At 48.3% G+C, this 24,465-nt stretch overlaps 1 protein-coding gene across 1 annotated transcript; it reads right to left on the reverse strand.

Annotated features, from left to right (window-relative positions):
• Positions 1-674: 674 nt before the first annotated feature.
• On the reverse strand, positions 675-17,507 carry LOC131282041 (protein Wnt-6). Its single transcript, XM_058311425.1, has 4 exons — positions 17,446-17,507; positions 6,514-6,749; positions 1,913-2,553; positions 675-1,136 (listed from the first exon to the last, which is right to left on the reverse strand). The coding sequence occupies exons 1-4, from the start codon at positions 17,505-17,507 to the stop codon at positions 675-677; spliced, it is 1,401 nt and encodes a 466-aa protein (XP_058167408.1).
• Positions 17,508-24,465: the final 6,958 nt, after the last annotated feature.

Raw genomic sequence — 24,465 nt, forward strand, 5'->3', positions numbered from 1 at the left:
TTTTATTTCTCGTTTAACTCGGTTGTTTTTCATACCTAAGAAATTCGTTCGTTCGCCATTCGTTCGCTTTTACACCCACCCATCGTCCTATCAACTTCTCTTAACAATAAATATCATAATCGGTTCACGGTTGTGTGTTCACCACAGATCACAAATAAAGCAAACAGATTGAGGAAGCGCTAGTACTAGTAGAGGAAGGAATAGAAGGAAGACTGGCTGCTACGGTGTATGTACAATACGCTCCAGCGTCGGTTTTCAATCACTTTTAAACTCTTCACGTTTGTCACGAGCTGCAGGAAATTATTTGAACCCAAAGACACATTCTTCACACAGTGGGCGCCATGTCTGTTGCCAAATGTCACAAATTGTTTCAGTCTTTGACGTTTCCGGTTTGACGTTTGCATTTTCCTGCGCTTATCTCAACAGTCAACATACAGGCGTAATCACTACTACGTCACTGTCCACGAGGAAGGTGTACACTAGCTCTACTTTGCGTCAGCTGTACTGCTGGGATACTACTGCTGCCACTGATGGTGCTGCTACTATTACTACTACAGCTACTTCTGCCTACACGCTATCGGAAGGACATTCATCTAACACATGCGTACGCCACACATACAAACTCACACACAAGTTCACGAGTTCTATTCTGCTCTCACACCCCGAGGAGCGTGTCATTTGCAGGTGTACACGTCCTGGATGTCGATGCAGGTGCTGCAAGTTACCTCGCAGCACCACTTGAAGCTGCAGTTGCAGTTGCGCTTCACCTCCACCTGGCTGTGCGTTTGGCCGCGCTTGCAGCACATCAGGCTGCACCCGTCGACGCCACTTGAGGTGATGTTGCACTCCCGGCCGTGTGTCCCCAGCGAGCCCGTCTTGGCGTTCGGCTCGCAGAAGTCGTCCGAATCCTCGGTGTACACCAGGTCTCGCCGGGTCGGCGGTTTGATCGTTATGTCGTCCGGCATGAAGCTATGGCCGTCGTTGCGGGCGATCACCTTTGTCGCACCGTCAAAGTGCTCCTTCAATCGGGCGCCCACCTCGGAGAACGGGGGCAGCTTCATCCAGCAGGTCTTGGTGGTGCAGGACCCGGACAGTCCGTGGCACTTGCACTCCATGCGCATGAAATGCTTGACAGCCTATAAGAGGAAGAGAGTTTTGATTCAATCATCCACGAGTACTTGAATCTTGTTTTCAATGATTTGATTACGACTAGAGACTGGAACATAGAAGCACGTGTTATATCAACTTATAGGAAGTGTGTTACTACCGATCAAAGCGAGTTATGGAATACGTTAAATTTCATCAAGTGAGACAAATCGGATGGGATGTTAGAGCTTGTCAAGCCAGACAATCCTGGGACTCCAATGTTTAAAAGCATTGCTACTTACACACGCTTCCGAAAAAGGACTATCTTTGAGCTTGACTTTATGCAGCTTATAGAGACACTAGAATTTTATTAGTTATATGGCGAACCTTTGAAAAGAAGGAAGATGAACCAACTGCTATAGCCGAGATTTCTTAGTTAGGAGCTTAGTCAGATCAAGACCATCAGAAAAAGTCACTTCAAGTATTTCGAAATATTCTTGGAACGTCAAACTACGTAAGCCTACTGTGAAGCCTATTGATCGTTACAGATGAAACAAAATCGGGTCAACTAAACCATTCAACGATTTCTAGATTCTACCACAATGAGAGGTTTCGTGTGGAGCATTGTACATAGTAGACGGTATTAGCTACTGGATTTAACTGTTGTTTTGGAAAATGCTTTATGAATTAGAAACTATTGGTGTAAATATGTTCTTACAGACGTTAGACGCGGACTATTCTGAGACTGGTATGAATTTTGACATCAAAATAATCCTATCAGTGACTTAGAGCATGGTTATCTACCAAAACTTACGTGGGTACTTACCATTCGTCCTGCATTATTGTTGTGCAACCGCACGAGCGTCTTGATGTCACTCTTCCTGCGCAACCGCGCGTCCAGGAAGTCCTTCGACTTGCGCACCCCAAAGTTCACGTTGTCGTCACACCCGCCCCACTTCCACTTCTCCTCCTGCCCCGTTAGGATCGTGATCGTGGGAAGCTCCTTCGGCAAGGACGGTGGTCCATTTCCGGCTACCGAAACACCACCACCACCCACTCCGTTCGCACCCTTCGGCGAGTGTCGCTGACTTCTGCCACCACGACCACCACCACCACCACCACCAGGTCGTCGTTGAGCGTTTGGTAGACGGACTGGCCCGTTCCTCGCAATCTCCTCCGCTGTCATCGTGCTGTAGGCTGGATTCGCATTGACACTCTGCTGATACGGCGCAATCAGGACACCGTTCGGGTCAACCCTGTTGCGATTGGGCCCGTCCGGGCGCGTCCTTCTTCCACCCGCAGGCTTCAAGCCACCACCGCGGCCTCCCCGGCGACCCTCATCGACCCGCGTCTTCGGGTTCCTCTGGCAGGAGCACTCCAGCAGATCGCCCATCGTGCAGGCCTTCGTGACCGCGTACGTTATCCCGGCGGCGGTGATCGCGTGCACGAATGCAGCCTCGCGGGTATCTGTAACGAGAGGGAATGAAGAAAAAGAGAGGGAGAGAGAGAGAGAGAGAGGTAGGATAAAATATAATACAAAACAGCGCATATCAAACCAGGTTACTTGACCACTTTCATTAAGATTTGCAATTCACTCGCGCGATTATCGGGCAGGTTAGATAAGCTCTCGCAGATTTTAAACTACGCCAGCGAGCGGCGGCCTGCTAATGGTGGGAAATTAAAAGTAATCACACCCTCACGCACATCGATAGCGTAAATACCGTTTCGTTTAATTTAGATATCTCCCAATCCCAGCCACTCATTTGCATTAATGTATGCCGAATAATAAAAAACTCTTTTAGGTTTTCTTAGGCGAGCGAATAGCGAAAGCCGATTTCAGGACTCTGGAGTGACGGTCGGTCTTTTCTCGAAACCGCATGGCCCCCGGGGCGGGTTGGGGCAGGACGGTCGGGGGTGCTAATTGACGCCCAAATACGCACATAAAGAGCGACGATAGATGCCGGCCGGCCGGGCATGGGTGGGTTTTTGGGCGGCACGGGAAAAAAAACCAACAGAAAATTTGTTCGGCCAATATTTGCTCAAATTTTAGGAAACTTCCAACCGCGGCCAATCGACTCGCACCTCCGGGCGCGACAGGCGCGTTGGCGTTTCACAAGTGTGCGGCGTCGTCGGTGGATTCCGTGGTGCCGGTGTTGTGAAATTTGACGACTCGGTTGGCGCCTCCCGGCCGGGACGCCTAGCCCTCGGTCGCTGAGGGTGCTGCGAGTTGCGAGTGGAAAATGGGTGCGGATTATCGGTTGCCACTCGGGTTTCGGTTCGCGACGGAGGCTACGAGGGGAGCCCACCTACGCGCCGTTTTGGGATGGTGGGAAAATTTGCTTCCCTTGTCCCTGGGCTTCCCCTCCCTACCCCTCGGTTTCGAAGTCAACAAGACGGTTCGGTGTCGGTTGGCAAAAGTTGCGCAAAGTCGTTAAAGTTTATGGATGGCATTGATTCATCGTTTCGGGGAGGTATTTTGTTTGATGTCTTAATCTTCAAACGTGGCGTTTGCTGGTGGCGATGTGCTGTTGGCTCGCGAAGTGGATTGATGTGTTTATTTGCTCCCTCCGCCCCGGGTGGAAGATATATTGATGTTTGTGCTGCGGGCGAAGCTTCTCACAAATATTATGACTATTTATGCTGTGACTGTTCATTTTTTTTCTGCGTTGCGTACGTGGGATCGCTTTGCAAACAATTGGTTTTGAGCAAACAAATAGATGTTTCAATTCGTATTTTACTAAACAAATTGAATGAAGTTCCTACTTGATTGAAACTGTGTTTATAAATCGTAATGATTTAAAAATAAATAAATCACTATTTAAAACCTTTCCGCATGATCTTCTACAGCCTTCTATCTTATTTCGGGACTGAAAAAGTTAAGCAACTTTTTAACTTTAACAACAAGAGAACAACTAGCAAAATCAGATAACTGTACATTACACAATGTAATGTCTCTTTCTTCTGAATTGCTTTTACTCTATCATTTTTAAATTGCTAGGGCGAGAACCACATGACGGATTGGTGACAATAGTTGCATGGAAAACATGTAAAAAAAAGTATTAACCTACTCGTTTGTTACGTAAGTAAAGTTTGCCTGAACGATAAAAATAAGTTCCTCAGGGAAACAGAGCCGTTTAAGCTAGATACTTAGTCAGGTACATAATTTAAGTAGACAGCAGAGCAACAACGCAGGATGGCAACCTCCGTGGGTGACTGGGATCGATTCCCGAACCAGGCATAATCAGTCCACCCCGAACCGTAAGTGCATGACGGCCGAAGGATCGGGCTTCCAATGTAAATAGACAGAAGAAAGAGATAGAAAGTGCCTCCACCAACTGCTACACAAATGGATAATGATGATGGTGTCGTGTTTGCCTCACAAAACATGCATTACAAGCGATCGTTTGGCGATCTGCAGTCGACTTTGGCGTTAGCCGTACCTCAATCAGTTCCGAATGAGTGAACGTCGGTATGTGTGTGTGTGTGTGTGTGTGTGTGTTTACGGTGTGTCGTGTCCTGTGACGCACCGCGAACATGATGTGGGGCTGTTTTGTGGGGATTATTATGCACTCTCGGCACCCATCAGGAGGCACTTTGTCAAGCCCGTGCCCTCGGACCTCCGGTTCGGTCCGCTTGGTAGTCAATTCAGCCGTCAGTAATCCGTCTCGATCGATCGAAAGATCGAACGTTCGATCGGGTCGAGCTCCCCAGAAGTGAACCGCTCCAGCTGCGCGGTTGGGAAGGGTATCAATCTTGCTTCGGTGGGATGCATGTTGGGAAGTGAATAAATCCAGCCCGGGAAGCCACTTCCACCTGGACACCTGGAGTTTACGCTCAGATGGTGCGCTCTCGGAAAGGAGAAAAAGCAAAAACCGCTGAACCAAATCCCGGAAGGTGGAGTCGCACAAAAGCGACAAACGCATCCCGCCATCGGTTCGGACACGGTGCACAATTTACCTGTCAATTTGTGCATAACTTAAATTAACTTTATGGCGAATCAAGCTCAAAATTAATGTTTATTGAATTAAAGTGATGTAATCGTGACAATTGCAATGAGATTGTTTATCTTCCAACCCCTCCTCTATGGCGGGTCGATGTTTGGTAGTCAAAACCCTTCTGCTCGCTGCACGGTGAACATTGGAATGCTGGCCTCCGGTCTGCCGGCGAATTCGCTTCATCGTGCCTTCTGGCGTGGAACGGAGCGACGAAACGGCGGACGGAAATGGTCATGGTCGAATGTCAGGGCATGTCGCGGCTGTCGGCATCTGTCGCCGGCACTCGGGAATTGGCACGGCCAATTGGCTTCCGACGGACGAAACGAAAAGTGGTGAACGCACGGAAAAGTCGGGAAACACACGTGACATGACGTGGTCACAATCCGCAGGGAGGCTGGCTAGGGGGTGGTGTGTGGATCTTGTATTATAATGATCAATCTGTCCCTTTCACGCTGGAGGGGATGTTTTCTTCGGTAACATTTCGTGCTCCATAATATCCATTTTGTGGGAGAACTTGGCTGATTGGCACTATTTTAGCTTGATCTTTAGCAGAATTTTCGACTTTTTCAAGAAAATATGAACTTTTGCGTGTATTTTGTACACATTTTGGTCGATGAATTAATTGTAAAATATTGAAAGTCCTATAACCGCTGCATGGTCGTGAAAGTTCTCAAAACAGATTCACGTTTCCCATTGCCCCAAAAATAATCATTATTTTCAAACCAAAAAAAGAAGGAAGGAAACAGAACTCCGGGAATACACAAGTTCCAGATGCCACTGTGACAGATCGCATCGATTTCAGACATCCGAATGTGAACCGTCCACGCAGCGGTCCGGCATTTCGGTTCGTTTGTTTGGCTTCGGTTTCGGTTTGTTTTATTGATCCGATCGCGCAGCAAATCAGCGGCGTGGCGGAAAATCATCGTGCATCCTGTGAGCGGAGCCGGGATCAGCTCGCCAATTCAAAAGGTCGCCGGACAGGATCGCGACAGAACAGCGACAGCGCAGCGACAGATCGGAACCGTTCCGGGACAAGTGCAGCATGTTTTCCTCTGATGCCGCGTGGGATTCCTGCCTTTGGCGAGAGGGGGGGAAAATCTCGTTGGCGACGTCGACGCCGAAGACGGCCAAACAATAATCACAGTCGCCACGAGGCCGGGGCGGAGCAGGCTGGATTGAATGTAATTTATAGCGATGACAATATCGTTACGTTCGATTTAAATTTTTCAATTGCACGACAAGCACGCCGGCCGAGGACATTTGCGCACTTTTTCCTTTTCGTTGCGAAAAAATAAATAAATAAAATTAAAACACCCAGAATTGGGCTGTCTGAAGCCCATCGGGTCGGTTTATCGATAGATGGGAAGGAAAAACTGGAGAAAATGGATACCGCTCGGTGCTCGTCAATTATCGACAATTTACCGCTGCTTACCTTTGGCCAGTATTCGGCGCATGCTCCGCTTGATGGTCCAGGAGCAGTTCCACATGCTGTTCCGGAACTGGTTCTCGCACTCCCGAAAGCCCAAGCTGATGCCCCGGTGGATCTCGCGCATCAGGGACGTGTCGTTCTTGCAGATGTCGGCCAGCTTCCCCGACAGTCGCCGCGACTTCCGGTGCTTGCTTTCGCAGACCCGCTCCGGATCGAGCAGGACGCTGCTACCTTCGGCTCTGCGGAGGAGAGGATTGTGTTTGTTTCATGTCAGTAAGTCCATGATGATATTCAAAATCTAATTTAATACACGAAATAAAATATGTACGTGGTTTGAGTTCATAGCTTCCTAAGGCTACTTAATCACGTGCTGTTTTTGAACTTGTGTCTTAAGGACACAATGTGGCTACATGTTAACAATAAGCTCGTAATCGTACAGATCAAGTAACGAGCAACACTTGCGAACGAAACCGACACCAGAGTAAACACCATTAGTGCACCTCGCCAGAGTCAAGTTCAAGTTCGTAGTAATCCGACAGTACTTCCCGACAGCTAGCACCGCCTCGGAGTGTCAATAGCTCATAATAAAAGGCCCACAACGTGGATGGGGGAGTACGTCCGTTACACAACCCTCCGCGTAACAAAACGCGACCATTAGACCCTTTAGGTGTTGGACCTGCAAGGTGCAGAAGCAGACACAGGTACGTTACTAGCTGGTATCTTTCGTCCAGGCCAAACCTTACCTGATGCTGGCTAAATTTAACCCCGATGGCTCAACGGGTCCAGCGTCATGATCGTAAAATTCAATAATGAAGATCATTTCTGTCTGCCAGCTTCATCTGGCGTGTGAAGTTGATTTGAACGAGCTCCAAAAATGTAGTAGAGAGGGAGGAAAAAAAATACACGCAAACACCGTTTCGTTCGAGACGATTATTACCGTCTCCGGCGCAATTGGCCATCGGAAACATTTTCCGGCATTTTCAGCTCATTTCGTGTTCGTCGCTATTAACCTCCACCTCCCCCCGGTTCGATAATGCCAAGGCGCAACTAAGTGTGCTTGAACTCGCACTCACCATATTGTGATGGGTGGGGAACACTTCTCCGACACTTCTTTTCTAACATAGTTGGCCCATTGGCCCCCCCTCTGAAACCCACCCCTACGTCGGGTCGAGTGTGGTTCAATGTAAATAATCGGGAGTTAAAATAAATAATTTTACCTCCGACTTACCTTCGACGGGTTGGGGCAGGAGGTGTTTTTTTCTAACTCCGATGGGCATGGAAACATTTTCCAGACCTCTCCGTTATGACGTTTTTAACGGTTTTGGCTCCGGGGATGGGGACTGGCAAGGCTGAGCACGTACCAGTCATCTTTCGGGGCAGATTTTTACGACCATCAGCAACAGGCGGCTCGAGCTCGAATGGGCGATTCCAGCTGACTGACTAATGGAGCGTGCGCCCGACCGTCAAGCGGTCATTATTGTACCGGGGTGCTAATGACAATTAGGAGTCAGAGCCGGAGAATCGGTCCAGCGCGTGTCACCGGCTCCGGTCGAGATCATTTGTTATCGTCCACGCGACCCCGTTATCACACTCCGCCATCGAGATGTTAACCTAACTCGAAGCTGCCTGTCTCGCGCCACGAACGTGCCTTTGGCGCTTGTCAAACAGCCTTGGAGGTTCGGGACCGGGTAACATCGACAACGACCAAGAACTGTGGCCATCAGTGGCTCCTCAAGGGACGAGATTTGACTCTCGCGATTCCTTTCGCTTCCATCATTCAAATGACCGTCCCGGGGTCTAGTGAGACCCATCTCGATTGGGAGATAAAAATCTACCTATCTTGCCCACCATTTCCCCCCCCCCCCCTCCGCCTGTGCCATCGATTAGACAACCGAATGGTGGGATGGAGAAATTATAAATTTAAATAACGCTCGTGCGCGCGCGCACACGGTTTGATCGTTCGGTTCGAACTTCGACGGTCGACTTTCGGCGGCCGAAAAAGTAGCGACAGCAGTAGGATTTGTTGTAGCAGCGGCTAATAAAGACATAAATTTGTCGAATCACACACACACACAGCCCCCGTCCCTACCGTTTGCCCACCGACGTCCGGCTCTTAAAAGAGAGAAAAAAAAAGTCGTTACGGCCTGAGAATCGACTCCAACAGGATCGATCGGTGGAAACGACACCGAAACGCATAAAACTGTTGATATTCGGTTTCAATTTGTTGTATCGATCCGATGATGGAGCGATGCCGGGAATGGAAGTGCCGTTAGTGCTAGTGGATGGTGCGGTTTAATTTGTCTAATTAACGCTCGTGAATGCGTTTTCTGCTCGGTGTGTGGCTATGTTAGATACCCGGAGAAGCAAAAATCGGTTCGATTTGGGAAGCTGATGGTGCGAAGGATAAGAAAAGCTTTAATACGACGTTTATTTCTTGATGACCCGTCTCGCCGGGGGTGTTTGAGAATTGACGATGGTTGAGATCAGCCGTAAAAGGTGACTTTAAGGGGTTTATCCATTATCTTTAGCTTCCAGCAGTGGAGAAAGATTTGACTAATCAAAATTCCATAATATTTCTACTGAAAATAAGATCATTTCTCGATGGTCGACGATATACATTAGGAACATTTTATTTTCTCTAGCTCTGAAAATATCTCAACGAGAAAAGTTTATATTTAAACTGTGATCGAGAGTTGTCATGTTTGATAGGTCAATTTTATTTCTCCAATTATTAACAAGTTATCTCTATACGTTTGATTTAATTTCTGTACTTTTGAAACGTTAAACAGCTGTTTGTAACATGTGATACCAATATCTTTGAGTTGTCTAATATTTCATCCTAAAAAACATTAAGGTTAGTTGTTTTGAAAACATGCAGATACATTGCATCTATTTTAAGATGATCGATTGAGATACGTGTATAAGTATTAAGTCCCTAAACATATAAAATCCCACTTTTGAAATGAAAGTAGCTTTTATTAACTCTTACAAATATAAAAAAGTAGTACAAGAAAATAGAAATATAGCTTATTTTCACAAATGTTGTTTTGTAATCATAACTGACGAAAAAGCAATCAAATAAACTCTGCTTAGTTATAGCAGAGTATAATTAAATTATCCTTAGCGTATTCCAATGTAGTCATAAGCGTAAAATAATGCTAATATGGAATGCATACATCTAAGTTTGATTAGCTCTTGCAGCTTGCCTGGGATGTAAAACTGGTCATTTTGACAAATCACCTGTGATAATGTCGTAAATAACGGCTCGTTCTTCAAAGTAGCTACACGCTTCGCCGATCCCTTAATCGTACTCGCGCAGCGTGTTTTATGACTCATTAATCCGATATATGGCACCATTGTGCGACCACCTGAATGGAACATTACCATGCCGGCGCAGGCGCACCGCTGCGTTCGTGATCTATCCGTGTAAATCTACCCCTGACGACTGCAATTGCATTTCATTGAATACTAATCATCGGTAACGAATAGTTTCAACAACTGTCGGCATCGTTTGCTACCAGCTGCGGCCGCGGCAGCGACTCCTCCAACTCCAATTGTTGACTTTTTGCCCTGCCCTGCAATCGATCGTGAGCTGCATCGCTAGTTTTTCCCTGTTTTCCTTGCCTTCCGTCGATCGAGCGGCCGCCAGCTCGTCTCGGTGTCGACGGCAATCGGTCGGAGGGTTGCAGTGTCTGACGTTGATGGTAACCATGTTGGCCACGCTGTTGCCGCTCGACAACCTCAATCCAATCCGAATGTCCGCCGGCTCCCCCTGGTCCGGCTCGTGCCCAACAAACTTCCCCCGCGGGGCCACCGGTTTCGGTTGATTCGTGCGAAAATAATCGCTTGTCACTCAGCTGTCCCTTCCGTGCCCGGGACTCTAGTCTCCGTCTTAGGGGCGGCTAAGTACTCGCAACGACTGGAGTGTTTTCCTCGCGCGAAACACTTTTCCTGACGTGCGCACCGGCTACTCGAATAGGTTGCAACGTCCCGACGGGTAGCCCGGTGGACGTGAATTGACTTTCCGGACCATTTCTCGTCCATCGGTTGCATCCTTCGGAGTCTTCGTCGGTGTGTTTAACTCAATTTTCTCAATTATGCATTTAGAATGATGCCCAGCGTTTCGTTCGCTTAAAGCCGACCAGCTCCATCGGGCTGTAAAGTGTAAATTCTCCCTCACGACTCCATCCACACCCTGCTGAACCTCCGTATGGTCCACCCAACTAATCCACAGATAGTACAGATCTTCACCGATCTCAATAAGCGGTAAAAGGATCTCTCAACCAGCCGCTCATTTCGCTGCCATTTTGGCAAGTCATTTATTTACTTTTGCACATCTTATATTCTATTTCCTTTCCCTTCATACGAAGCACAAAACCAAATGGCTTTTGCATCAAAACGAAACGAAACTAAAGATGGTTTGATTGGGTCAACGTAAATGTTGGTAAATATAGTACTGAAGAGAAAATGTTGCATAAATTCTGTCAAGAACAGCAACTTTTCCTTTGCATGAAATTTTATTCCCAAGATTAATATATTGATAAAATATTGGAGGTTAAATATTTCTAATTTTGTACATCGCAGGTATTTGAATGAAGTTATAAGATCAGTAACCTTGTCTTGTTTCGCTAAGTATCTAAATAGGTGCAATTCACACTCTAACACAGCCGAACCCCATAAACTGTTTACTTAATCGATTTTTAACAGAAATTCTTTTTTTTTAACTTTTTCCAAACGATATTGATTTTTTACGGAAAAATATAAATCTGGAAAAACCTCACCTCAATCATTGCCGATTAGTTAAACTTTTTTAACACGCCAGTGCTTCCTCCACCAAGCACCGCGGTAATAAAGTTGACGTGTACATAACTGTTCATTAGCCGAGATGGTGGCGACGCAAAAGTAGTGCCTATTCCCTCCGGTGCTTGTTAAATCATCGTAAATTAAAACGACATCAAGTCTTGGGGCGCTCCAACGCATGGTGGCTGGGGGACCTCCAGCTACTCTCCATCTCTCTCTCCCTTGACTTGCCCTCCTTGAGGGGGCCCTATGGGCACCTAAGATTCCCAGGCCACAGGCCACACGCTTTGTTGCCGCAATGTTTGTACGTGATGATCCGCTTAATCAACTCCGAACCGCCCCGGGAGATAAAAGATCAATATTTCACCCGGTTGGTTTATGTGCCGTGCCTGTGTGTTGGAGTGTGTGTTTGTGTGTGTGGTTTTTGTGGACCTAACGTCAAACGTCAGCGGAACGGAATGGCAATGCAGGACAAACGGGGCGCACACACGCTTTCAGGACCAACGAAGCGGAAACCCGTCGCCCTTTGCTTTGATGCGGTGCGCTCGATCGAACGCGAGGCAACCGAGGGGGATGAGGAATGAAATAGACAGGAACACACGGTGCATGAAAGAGTAAAAAAGGAATGCTAAGCTGAAAACCCACGGTTTTCCCTCTATTCGCCGAGCAAACGCGGGAAGGATAGCTCACGAAAAAAAAGAAGGAAAAATGCATTCAGTTTGAACAAATACAACATGGCAGCGGGCAGCATAAATAGCATACTCCACACGCCGACCTACCATTGGGCAGAAGGGTGGAGGAGAAACAGAGATCCCTCTTCAGGAGGCAGGAGGCAGAACATCACAAAGTGCATCTGAAGATACTTGCCTATTTATTCGCCGTCATCTTGAGAAGTATTGAAGTAGTTTGTTTTTCTCGTCCAAACCCCCGGGGCGGAAAGCGATGGTTGGCAGGTAGTGTGTGTAACAAAATCATCAAACATTTGACTCCTTCAGTCGAGTGGGTGAGCGGTCCACGAAGCAGGATCATCGCGGGGGAGGGCAAAGGTTCTGGATATTGGTGGGGCGATGGTCCTGTCACCCGGTTCGATGTGTGTATGCTCAAGCGGTTTTTGTCGCAGCTCCGATGGCAAATGTCTCATGCCCGAGGGTGGGTTTTTATTTTTTCAACTCTTGCCGTGAGACCCAAGGACTAGAGCGACGACCTGTGGGACATCCATTCGAATTTTCTCGTGAACCCCTGGGATATGGGTCGAGCACAACTTCGCCGGGGCAAGTGCAGCGAGCTGTGTAACATGTTCGATGGAAAAGGTAAACCCTTTCGCCGCAGGTGCGTCCGCAAAGATTGACATATTCATCCATCAAGGAAAGGGCATCAGGGCAGGGACCACACGAAAGCCTACCCTGAAGTGTCTTCGGAACTCCCGGGACTATGAGATTCCTCATCCGCGAATGGTGACGCAGCGCCACCGGACGTGAAAGGGAGGATCGCTGGCAAATGCGGGCAATTAAAACCCACTTACCAACCGCTTGGTAGGAAGCCGACCAGCAATCATCAATACGATCGCTTCATCGGCTTCCGCTAATGAGTTGATCCAAGCCGCTAATGAAGCTAATTATCGCCGCAGTATCGATCGGGCTTGCGATCAGCAATGCATTTCGGGCCGAGCGACGCACCGGCTCTGCACTGTACCAAACGCCAGAAGAGGTAAATATTATTCAATGTAAACATTGTAACAGCCCCGAAACGGCTCCAGTGTAAACAGCGATCGAGCGACCGCACTCGAGTGGCAGGTTTGAAGGTACACAGAGGGCAAACATGAAAACACGGCACAAGAGGAGGCACTATGTTTGAGAGAGAGAGAGAAGGATAGAGAAAGAGAGGGAAAGATCGAGAGCCCCTGGACCAATTTTCCGACCCAGCGCCGTCGCTGCGCATCAATGTCTGGCGAGTTGCCGAAATGCCCTTCCACTCGTTCTCGGTAAGGATCACCTGATCACGACCGGTAATGACGTTGACTTTCGACATGATTGGATACCATCAAAGTGATCCCGCCCGGCGAAACCGTTCTCAAGGATATCGGATCCGTTCCGCTTTTACGCTGCTGCCGGCACCCGAACCTGTGCCGGACCGACGATCGAAGGATCCGTTCCAGGATCCCGCCTCAGGTATCGCTACGCGAAAGCGCATCGCCTGTCAGCTAGTTCGAGTGCAAACGTATCGAATTTCACCGATCAACTTGCCTTGCGGAGTGCCATTTTCGCGTTGCCTCTGCCGGTGTTCCTTTCTTTTTACTCTATTTCATCTACGAAATGCACTCTTCATTGGGTATGCGCTTCAGAGGGGAAATGCAATCCGGGTGTAACTGTAGCCGACTCGATCGGTTCGAGGTGGACACTTTTGGAGCTTTGGTGGACTATTGGTAACATTGACGAACAGGGACTATAGAGGCTCAATTGCAGTTGCAACAAAGTGCAGCGAATGTCGGCGCCATTTTGTTGCTGAACAACAAAAACAACAGGAGGAATTCACATTTAAAAGGCTTCCCAAAGTGAAACAGCATTCTCTTTGTGAAACATTGAATTTAGAAAATGGACGATAGTGAGACGTAGCGTCGAATGCATCATGTCAACCATTATCCTGTATTCTCGATAAGCTTTAAGGAATTTGACTGGGAGTATTAAGAATATCTGCATAATCATCCTCTTATCCGCAAAGATTTGAGATAAGCAAAGAATCATTCACAAAGACAGTTGTACCTTGAAGTGGTGCATTTACTACTAACGATATAGAAAAAGCTCTTTTGGGTTGGAACATAAATGAAATCTGGTGTAATATTTATCGCCATTGTCAGACATGGATAAGAATTTTGAAGAGATTATGCTTCGTGGTCTTAATGTTCAGCAAACATTTTCGCTTTGCTCTAAAGCATCATCAAAGAGAAACAAAGTTCTTCTCCTCAGCAAGTGTGTCGTTCGTTTTTGATGCAGATTTGCAGAAATTAGCATAGAGTGCTTTTTCAAATCTGTCACCAGGCGGGACTCCTTCGGGCCCGTTGTGGACCACTCAACGCCAGGAATGCGAACGCTGTGGCTTGTGACGCCGGATTTGTGTCGACCCTTCTCAAGAGCACATTCCAGTGGAACGTGTGTGTCCTCCCGCTCCCCCAAGCATCCATCTCCGAGGCTCGACACAAACCCGGTTGCTACCGCAAGGTCCACTTCCACGCTCGGGACTATCTTTCGAGGGGTGCGTCTGTGGATGGCGCAGGGTTGCCAAGGTTTTCGGGTTCAAAATCGTAAAGATTTAGATAAGGGCGGAAGATGGCGGCGTAATGTTGGCCGCCAGATCGCCAAACACGTACTCCTGGTTCAGCATTTAAAGTACGACCCGCAACGTCCAGAGTCCGCCCGGAGCAGGAGTTCGCGCGGTCATCGCGGGTTCGCCATCACCGTCAGGTGAAGTCATGTGGCGCTCCGATCGGCATGTCTTAATTTCCGTGCGAGCATGTTTCCCTCCGACTGTTTCGGTTTGGTTTCTCCACAGAGTTTGGAACGTGCGTCGTTATGCGCGTGATGCGTGCGACGAATTTCTGATGCGACTGATCTCTTCAAAACCTCACGAACTCTGACGGACTCGGAAGATGGTACCCCTCAGGTTTTTTGTTCTGATTCATACACCGTTCCTTCCGTCCGTGTGACGAATAATCGCGGTAAGAGTAAGTTAGGAGTTCTTATCCAAAGCGTATGATCACGAAGATTAGCATCGGACGATTGTGGCGTTCCAACTGTTCGACTCTAGCCCAAGCGGTCGCAGTCTCGCTCCTCTCCGGTTACAGCCGCCGTCTGGTACGATTACCTGACATACGCAGCCGTAATACTCATCAAATTGCGATATACCTTATCAAGATACATCTATCCTTGGATGGGTCGAGTTATGACGAGACGCTACCAACTACCAACTACCAGTCTTGTCTTCCAGGGGGTAAGTGTAAACTTGCGATATGACGTGAGAGCAATCTGATCGCAACGAAAAGACGTCGTAACATCGGTAGCGTGAAAACTCCTTCCCTATGTGGGAAATCGCTAGAAACCAGTAGACCCTAGACATCTTGGGCTGGAAGTGGGCTGAAGTCTATTAATTGCGTACAACAACTACCAAGAAGATCTACGAGACGAGCGATCGCGACAAACGAAAAGCAAACACCCAACAACGATATCTGTTTGTGTGTGTGTTTGTAAATGTCCCGCTTGAGAAGACTTGGTGTCAACCCCCCCACAAACCGGCTAGGCGGGAGGGAGAAGAAACCTCTTATCACAACATCATCGCTAATGATATAATGAGGGGCAGTTTATAATATTTATAATCGTTTTTAAAAGCGTAAATGTAATTAAGGATGCATTTAATGGCTGCCCAGCAGTTTGCCGTAATCATATCTCGACCTCTCTCTATATGTCGCCCTCCCTTCCTCGGCTAGCACTCGCCGTCTCTGTTAGCTAGTAAACAGCATCCACTTGGGGCTGATGTGCGCGGGCCAGTTAGTGCACCATAAGACCAGATTCCATTCCGCCTCTGCCAACGCTGCGTCCTTGCGTCCGCGATGAAAACCGATCTTGCGGATCCCATCTGCCGTTGCTCGTTTGGTTGCAACACTGTAGCGTATAAATAGCGACAACATCCCCCTCCGGTAGCCGACACCATACCTGGCGTGGGGCTAATGAGCTGGAGGGAGCTGTAGTTGAAGTAATGCTGAAGAAAACGAGAAAACAAATCTCAGTCTCGGGAGGAAAAGAAAAAAAAAACACGCAATAGCCAATGATCGGCAGCGATCGTCAGTTTTGCATCCAGCAAGCGCAGGGTTAATTATGAAATTATTAAGATAAAGTGTTGTGTATATATTGGTGTGGTCCGCAGCGGCAGAAGCAGTCCGGGGAGTCGCAGGGTCTTGGTCACAGCGATGCACCGACGGAATCGTGACGCTTCCACGTCCGCTGCCGGGCGAAACTCCCCTCAGTAGCGCCCGTTTGCGCCGATAGGTTTTTATTTTATTTAATCTTCCACTTCGCTTCCACAACCGCCTGAAAGCATTCCGCCGTTTGGCGATGGTGGGTTCATAATTTAGACGCGGCTTGAAATTTAGTGTCGCCGAGCATTTCAACCCAGGAACCCCAGGGGAAGAGACGGCCGAGAGCCCACGGATGATTACCGAGCGCATCATAAAGTGTGGCAGTGTGGGACTGATACGGTCCATTGCGGTCAAGGAGCTGGCCGGCCAAATGGATGCTAAATAGTTGGCGGCCGAAGTCGATAAAGTGTGGAGCGATTCCATTTCCACGGCTTGAACGGGCGAGGAAGCTAATTAGGAGCGTACTGGCAATCGTTCAGCGCGTGCAAGTAGTTTTGCCGCCGTGTTCTGCTCAAGTAGTTTTATTCACGATGGGGAAAAATTGCTATTTAAAATATCGACACTTGCTTTAGCAATTTATAGACGTGCAATTATTTTGTGAATTAGTTCAACCAGAATTAAAACGATGCTAAAGTACGATTTGTTGGTCAAACACTAACGAATTATTTTTTTTGCATAGACAGTTATATGAAACCTCTCACAACCTATTATATATTTTAGCTTTTTTTATGTGTACATGTGTACTGAAACTTCCCACACATTAAGTTTAAGCACTGCAGATGTTGTTGAAGATTTGTTTGATCAATATTTTTTTTACAAAATCATCTAAATTTTACAACTAAAACTCACATTAACTAACACAAACAAAACAATCATCTACACATCTGTCAAGGTGTATCCATCAAAGTTGTACAACAAAGCTTATACAACACAAGGAAAACGATGAAATATCAACCATCTTAAATATGCTGGTAATGTAACAGTTAAATTAAAATATAACTCTCAAGTAAAGAGCTAAGAACATAATTCTTTTCTCAATCCCTTCTTAACCAAGCGTCCCCGAAGCGTCAAGCTAGTCTGAAGTAACAGATCATTAAACAGAATAGAAAGATTTACCATTAACATTTTAAACAAAACATTAACGATTTATGTTCTTATCACGGTTAATGTGTGTTTACAACTCCTACAATGTTACAACTCGTTAAGGTCACCTGATCGTTTGTACTCACCGCCATAAGCCGGTAATGGGCATTATCAGTATCAGGTAGATCACTATCAGTACCAAACGCATAATTGCAACTTCCTTCCGCCGGCAAACTGGAATCCCACAAGAAAACACAACACACGCAAGCAGCACAGCACACCGACACCGACGCGACGGGGACAGAACCGGATGGAACAACTAAAATCACCGGAAACGGGTCACAGCCACAACGTCACACTTGGCGCTGTCGAACGTCAAACCAACGTCCACGTGAGCAAGTGACAGTGAAGACCAAGAAAAAAAATAACTCACTGTAAACAGCTTCCACTCCTCGCCTCTTCCCCGCTCTGGGAGAACCCCACCCACCTCCGCAAAAGGCAAACAAACACTGGACACCGAACGGTTCTCTCTCGGTTCGGTGGTGGTTTTCCTTAACCCCAATTCCGGCGATCCCCGGAAGTGGATCCGATCCGAGATATGCACCCACACCGACACTCACTGACACATTGTTTCCGTTTTGTCGGCGCTGGTCGGGAACAATCTGTTGGGCCTGTTTCTTAAAGACGCTCGTGAAAACTGTTACACTTGGACACCCCACCAACTCCACCAGGTTGCCCCCGGGATCCCGGTTTCAGTCTCGTCTGCAACTGGGACAGTTTACTTTGGCACGTCGTCGTCGTCGTTGGCTCGCCACGGGTTGCGTACACACTGACACGCAGCACATGATGCAATTCGGTTGCGGCAGTTCACAGTTTTCCCAGGTCAAACCGGAAACGGGGATCGACACACACGGTTATCCTGGCTCCCTCCCGATCCAGGCAGGCAGGCAGGCAGGAAGAAGGAGGTCAGATTCGTACGGCCACAGTACACCGACTGCGTCCGGGCGCTAGCCAGATCCGTGTGCCGGCGAGCCGCGTCGGACGTTTCCCCCTGGGCCTGGGGTTCCGGGTCCGGTGCGTCTGCGCAAACCACCAGCACACCTTTCGCACACCCACACACACACACACACGTGCAACTGCAGCACGCACGGGCGGAACGAAAAAAAAACACACACACGGGGAGGAAAAGCGGCCAGAATGCGAGCCGAAATGCGCGTCTGCTGCCACGTTCGCCACGTTCGGGCTCACTCTGTGGAGCAGGCGAGTGCACGGCGGACAAAAAGCAAGCGATATTCAAAATCGAATCGAGCGAGCGGGCAGGCGTGCGCGCGCGCGCGAGTGATCACACGGGACCGGCCGCGAGCACACGTACGGCCGTGCACAAACACCACCAAGCGCCCGATTAACCCACCCCTCCTAGGTCGTCTTCGCCGTCGTCGGCGTCGTCGTCCGGTCTTAAGCACCCCCCTTTTCGACCGGCCACCACAACCAATTGCGAATCCGCCAAGCCGGACGCACATACGCAAAAGCCACAACGACACACACACACACAGGCGCACGCACACGCAGCCAGGCAGGCAAATACAGGTGGCCACCGGAGATCGCGATCGGAACGGGAAGGAATGGATAAAAAAAAAACACTCCCCAAGAAACCACAAACAACCCCGCGACCGTTCGCACTTCAAACGATCGTGTACCCGTGTGTGTGTGTGAAGAAGGTGATCTTAAACGCAAGGAACGAAATGAAATTAAAAGCAACAACAACGGGGAGAATTGAAAAAAAATATCTAAAAACAAAAAAAACCCCAACAAACACACACACACACACATTGGCCCGTAGTGCGAGGGAACCCTTCCCATCAGCGAAGGAAACACATGGAAGAACACTTCCCCACACCGTTGCAAATGATATATTTTAAAAGGTTATTGCGCGCGCGGATTTCCTTTTATCTGACCGCGCGGCGTCGGCATTCGCTATCCCACTCTCGCGCACGCCCTCGGTCTCTCTCTCTCGCTCTCTCGGTCTCTCGCGCTATCTTTTGTGTGTACGATTTCCTCCCCGCGGGGGAAGGAAGTTTCCTTCAGCACACGCACCAGACCGTGTGTGTGAGATGGATCGCCGTTCTCTCGGACGAAACGCAGGACGGTTTCCTCGCGCCTCACGAACAGGAGAGTGTTTACGGACGCCATTCTCACGGCGATGTTCGAAGTAAGTCGGCCGGGCCTTAGGTAAGTAACACACCTTTTCTAAGCACACACAGAAGAGTACACACATACACACGCTTTTTGGACACTTTTCCGGGCTCGTGAAAACTCGTCGATTAGGTGGGTGGGCACTTGTTTTCCCTCTTCCATGCGGTCAGCCCCAAACGAAACGAACCGAAAAATCACAGCCTGCCGGGTGTTCGACCCCACCGAAAAACCAAACAACCACAACCGCCCGTTCGCACGGCGACACTATGAATGGACTTTCTCGCTGCTCTTCGGCACTTCGGCCCGGGGCCGCCTCCATTCGGGCTGCAGGATGCCTCAACCGACGCAGGGCCGACGGCGGCCGGCGGCGGTTTGGTAGCGCGGGCGGCAGCCACAACACCGAGCGTCCTGTGCCGACGGCGGCGGCGGCAGGAGATGAAAGAGAGTTGACTGGAATTAAAATTCTACCCCGAAACCGGGTACCGGCTGGGGGGAGGGGGGGGGCGAGGGGGATGGAAAAAGAAAACGGCGGCCACGGGATGAGCCCCCGGTATTGGCGAATATATTGGCGCAGCGCAAAATATGAAAAGCTATGGGGCGGAAGGAGGAAAACAAAAGGAAAACGGGGGAAAAGTACAAAACACTGAATAAACTCCACACAAAACACACAATGTTTGAAAGGGGTTGCATACACGCACACCACACTCAGGAGTTTGTTTTTTTTTTTTATTGGAGCCCCACTGGGACGGAGGGAGGGAGTTAGCACACACGTACCCTTCCACACACATACACACACACAGTGTCGACTCACTCATTCGCGAATAATCAAAATTGGTTGGCAAATGAGCTGGGCGCGCGCGAATAAAAATAAAGAAACTGCCCAAAACCAACCCGAAGCGATCAAAGCAGCCTCAAGAGAGCGGGGCGGTGGATGGAGAAGTTCGCCAAAAACCGCAACTATCGAAGAACTTCGACAAATGGCCACAAAAAAAATTTGCACAAAGCACGAGAAACGATTAGAATGAAGGAAGAAGAGGAAAACAACAGGCCGCCACCGTAGAGAGGCAAATGAGGTGCCGGAGGAGGGAGGGGATTGATGATGCAGGTGTGAGCGAGAAGGCACAAGGAGGCTGGGAACGGATCGCCGGTGGGAAGCAGGACACGAAAAACGCCACCGCCAACCGGTGTGCGAGATAAAAATTAAGCGAAGATTAAGAAATGAATAGCTCTACAGTGCGGGACGAAAGTTTTCCCACAACAGGGCTCGCGAATTCTTTCGTTAGTGTAGCGAATAGAGAACACACTAGAAGCACTTTCAAAGCGCAACCCGTTTCGGTGAGGCACTTGTCCTTTTCGGTTTAAACAAAAAAAATTGTGGAAGCTAGTGCATCGCACAGCACTGTAAAATCGAAAATCAAACACCCCAAAAACGCAGGGATTCGCGGATCCATTTTTGGCGGCACGGAAGGCACGCGAAATTGAGCCATAGAGCCGAACCGAACCCGGGCCAAATCCAACGGGCGAATCTCAGATAAGCCGGAATAGCCGAGTGGAAGAGATTGAAGGACCCTAATAATGAAAACCCCGGCGTTCGCTACCTAATGGACGCCAGCAGAGATATAGAGCGATCTGCCCGCCGTTCCGGGCAGGTAAGAAAATTCGCCAGCCATGAATATTTGCCGATCGACGGAAACTAATCGAAGCGTTCGCAAAGATGGAACCCGTCCCACTCACTCACTCGCTGGTTCGTGGTTTTCTTCTTTGTCTTTTGTTTTGTTTTTCCTCCGCGCGGACCAGGAATTCAATCAAGGACCGTGAGAATAAAATCACAGTTTCCGAACTGCTCCAGTTTCCGTGTTCCGTCGAGTGACGCGAATCGAACGTCTCCTTTTAAATGCACCGCTTACACGAAGACACTTGTGCGATCACCATGCCCAACACTTGCCACACTGTCGACGGGGACGACGCAAATACAGTCATTTGCACTTGCCGCTGCGGGCGGCTTCGATCGGATGCGTGTCGATGGCCAGTTTCCATCATCCCGCGGCGAGTCTTGCGCGACGTCTGGCGAGAAAGCGATCAGGCAGCGGATCTTCCCGCCGTCGCTTCCCTGGTGTGGCCTTCTGGTGTAACGTATCGCTGCCTCCTCCTTATCGGACGACTGTGTGTCTGTGTGTGTGTGTGTTGGGATGGATGATATGAAGATCTTTTATCGTGCGGCCCTCCGTCGTTCTCCGGAATCGCCCCCCCCCCCCTTGAAGATCGCTATCGGACGAGTTCCGGTGTCTCGCTGCTGCTGCTGCATTCATCACCCACCTTCGCGCTTATCTCGTGCCGCATAGTAATACAGGGCACGACAAATCTCGCTACGTCCAGGCCAGTCTCCGGTGACGCACGTCCCGGCCGCCCCACCCCCGGTTTATGAGTTCTTGGGAAATGTTTACCACACTCCACTTTCATCGTGCGCCAGCGACGCGCGTGACGTTAAATTTATTTACACTGAACCCCGTTGATGCTTGGGCTGCTGGCCCTCTGGTCTGGGGCAGGCCTGTTGCGCCAAGATGCCCTTTTCGTTTTGCCTCTACCTTTCCATTGTGTGCAGCGCGGAAGCAAAAGTGCTTGCACGTATTCAACCCGGTTAAATGCAATGTTGCACTGGCGATCGGATCTATTTTTGCAACAACCCTTGAACTTCGGCATACGGCGATGCGTTTACCCTCGAAATAGATCTATCAATCCACATCAACAGCAGTGTGTGTATTTGTCTAAGGCTTGATGACGGAAGGTCAATCGGTTGGTGATCTGTTCTATTATTTTATTGATTTTCTGATGAACAACTCGAGAGTAGAATAATGAATGTAAATCAACTGTATCATTTAATTTTGACGATGGTTAAAAATAAACTATTGCCCATTTTCATTGACCTAGGAGCTGGAAATCAGCCTATGTGAGTAATTATCGTTTGTACTGACCATAACGACCATTTATTTCAACGAAAACGATCAAATTAATCGAAAATGATCGCTAGTCAGCAAATTAAACGATAGTTAAATAAACAAATCTTTATGCGATTCCACCTATTAGTTTTAAATAAGTACTTATTTAATGTACATGAACTTCGTTGTTTTATTTTTTTGTGACTTATAGTTTTTTGAGGCTTTTCGTTTGTTGAGGAATTGCCTGAAAAAGTCGTTTGAATTATCCTTCTGTTTAATCTCACAAAAACGGGCGAAGGATAAAAAATGGGCATATCGTAAAAACTCTTTCTGTCTCGACACACAGTCCTTAGCCATCATTTTTTGCCTTCAAGTTATTTATCGCATTATGTTTGGCTTTAGATTTTTTTTTTTTAGGAAAAATTGTATTTTATTGCGACTCCTTCTTTTTTTTTGGTCCACCGCGAACGCATACCGATGGAATCAGATTCTGGCAAAAATTAATTCACAATCCGACAATGCAATTCTCATCATCCGATTTTCGGACGATTTTCGTCGGTGGCAATTTTCCCATACATACATTTCCTTTGGCTCATTTCTTTCCACCTCTCTCCACCGCCACCGCCGCATTTGCGGGTGGAATGTTGTGACATTTTGCCTCGCATTGTCTTTCTGCAACGGGGTTGCAAAAAGTTTACGGTGCTTGGTTTTTTGCTTCATAAATGTAAAAAAAAGTCCCAGATAAGCCACATGGGGAGTCTCGGAAGGGAAAAATAATGAGCCCCTCGGGCGCACGGAATCCTTTTGCGGAAACAGAAGCCAAAGGGCGTCCATTGATGGACGCGTCGCGTCCTTTCGTTGTGGGGATGCGTTGTGTTGTTTTTTCCTCGCCCCAATTTGATTTGCGGCTTTCGTCAACGTAGAGCATGTGCTTTTCGCTTGTTTTTGTGCTTTGGATTTTATTTTCCCATTTTTGGAGCACATTTATTCGTCGGTTGACTTTAGCCAGCGAGAAAAAGCTCGTGCACTGTGATTTTCGGTTTCATTGTAGCTGTTTTAGGCTGGGGACATATTTTCACCTCACCGGACCGCTCTGGCGTTTGTCCCCCGATCGTCCTGCGGTGAAGGTATTTCGAAAGACGGGGGAAAAAAATCACCGAACGGCTCGGAAATGAATGGACAACGCCGAGGATGCGTTTTTCTGGCGTTTCTTGCACGGCCGGCACAAAAAGCGGACGCACCGGACAGGATGTTTGCGATCGGCAAATATTCCGGTAGAGCCAGCCAGCGATCAACCGATTTCTGATTTCATTCCCCGCCTTTTAGCTTCCCGGACCGTTCTCGAGTCCAGTTCGGTTTTTTTGTGCCGCTCAACCTGTGCGGACAGTTTTTCCCGATGCCAGCGCAGGTTTTTGTTTGCACGCCCATCCCACGGTCGGTGATTTTTTCGAGCACCTTCACCATAAGCCCATCGGATCAAGTGGAGGAAAATCCAAAGTCAACAAAACCGTCGCTAAACCGTCTCTCAGGAATGGCTTCGGTTTGATTTCCCTTCCGTCAGATCGTCTTGCGTATGTGTTTGTCACCCTTTTCCCTTTTATCCTCACGGCCAAATCCCGTTTTTTGTTGGTCCAACTCCAAACGTCCAGCGAACTGGACATCGAAAAAATGTCTCCCGAGTCAGAGGGACCTCCATAAGACCTGTACCTGTTTTTCGATGGAGAAAATATCGAAATAAAACATTGAAAAACGTCTCTGAAATACAAAAACACAACAAAAAATAGCCCTTGTTCGCCCTGGTCGAATCTTTGAGTGAGCTTCTGTTCCGCAACGTGCACCGGTTGCCCATTTTTGGAGCTGCCCTTTTTACATCAATCCGGAGCTGTTTTTTCCGCACGTCTTATGCGACACGTTTTTAATTTTATTTATGCTTCAATGTGTGCATCTGATTTTTTCCTCCTTTTCTCGATGTTAAAAAATGTATCTCCCTCCAAAGTATCTGTTTTTAATAAAGCACAGCGGTTGCAGTCGCTTTAG

The sequence above is a fragment of the Anopheles ziemanni genome, chromosome 2 (genome assembly GCF_943734765.1).
Source record: "Anopheles ziemanni chromosome 2, idAnoZiCoDA_A2_x.2, whole genome shotgun sequence".
In the NCBI taxonomy this organism is placed as follows: domain Eukaryota; kingdom Metazoa; phylum Arthropoda; class Insecta; order Diptera; family Culicidae; genus Anopheles; species Anopheles ziemanni.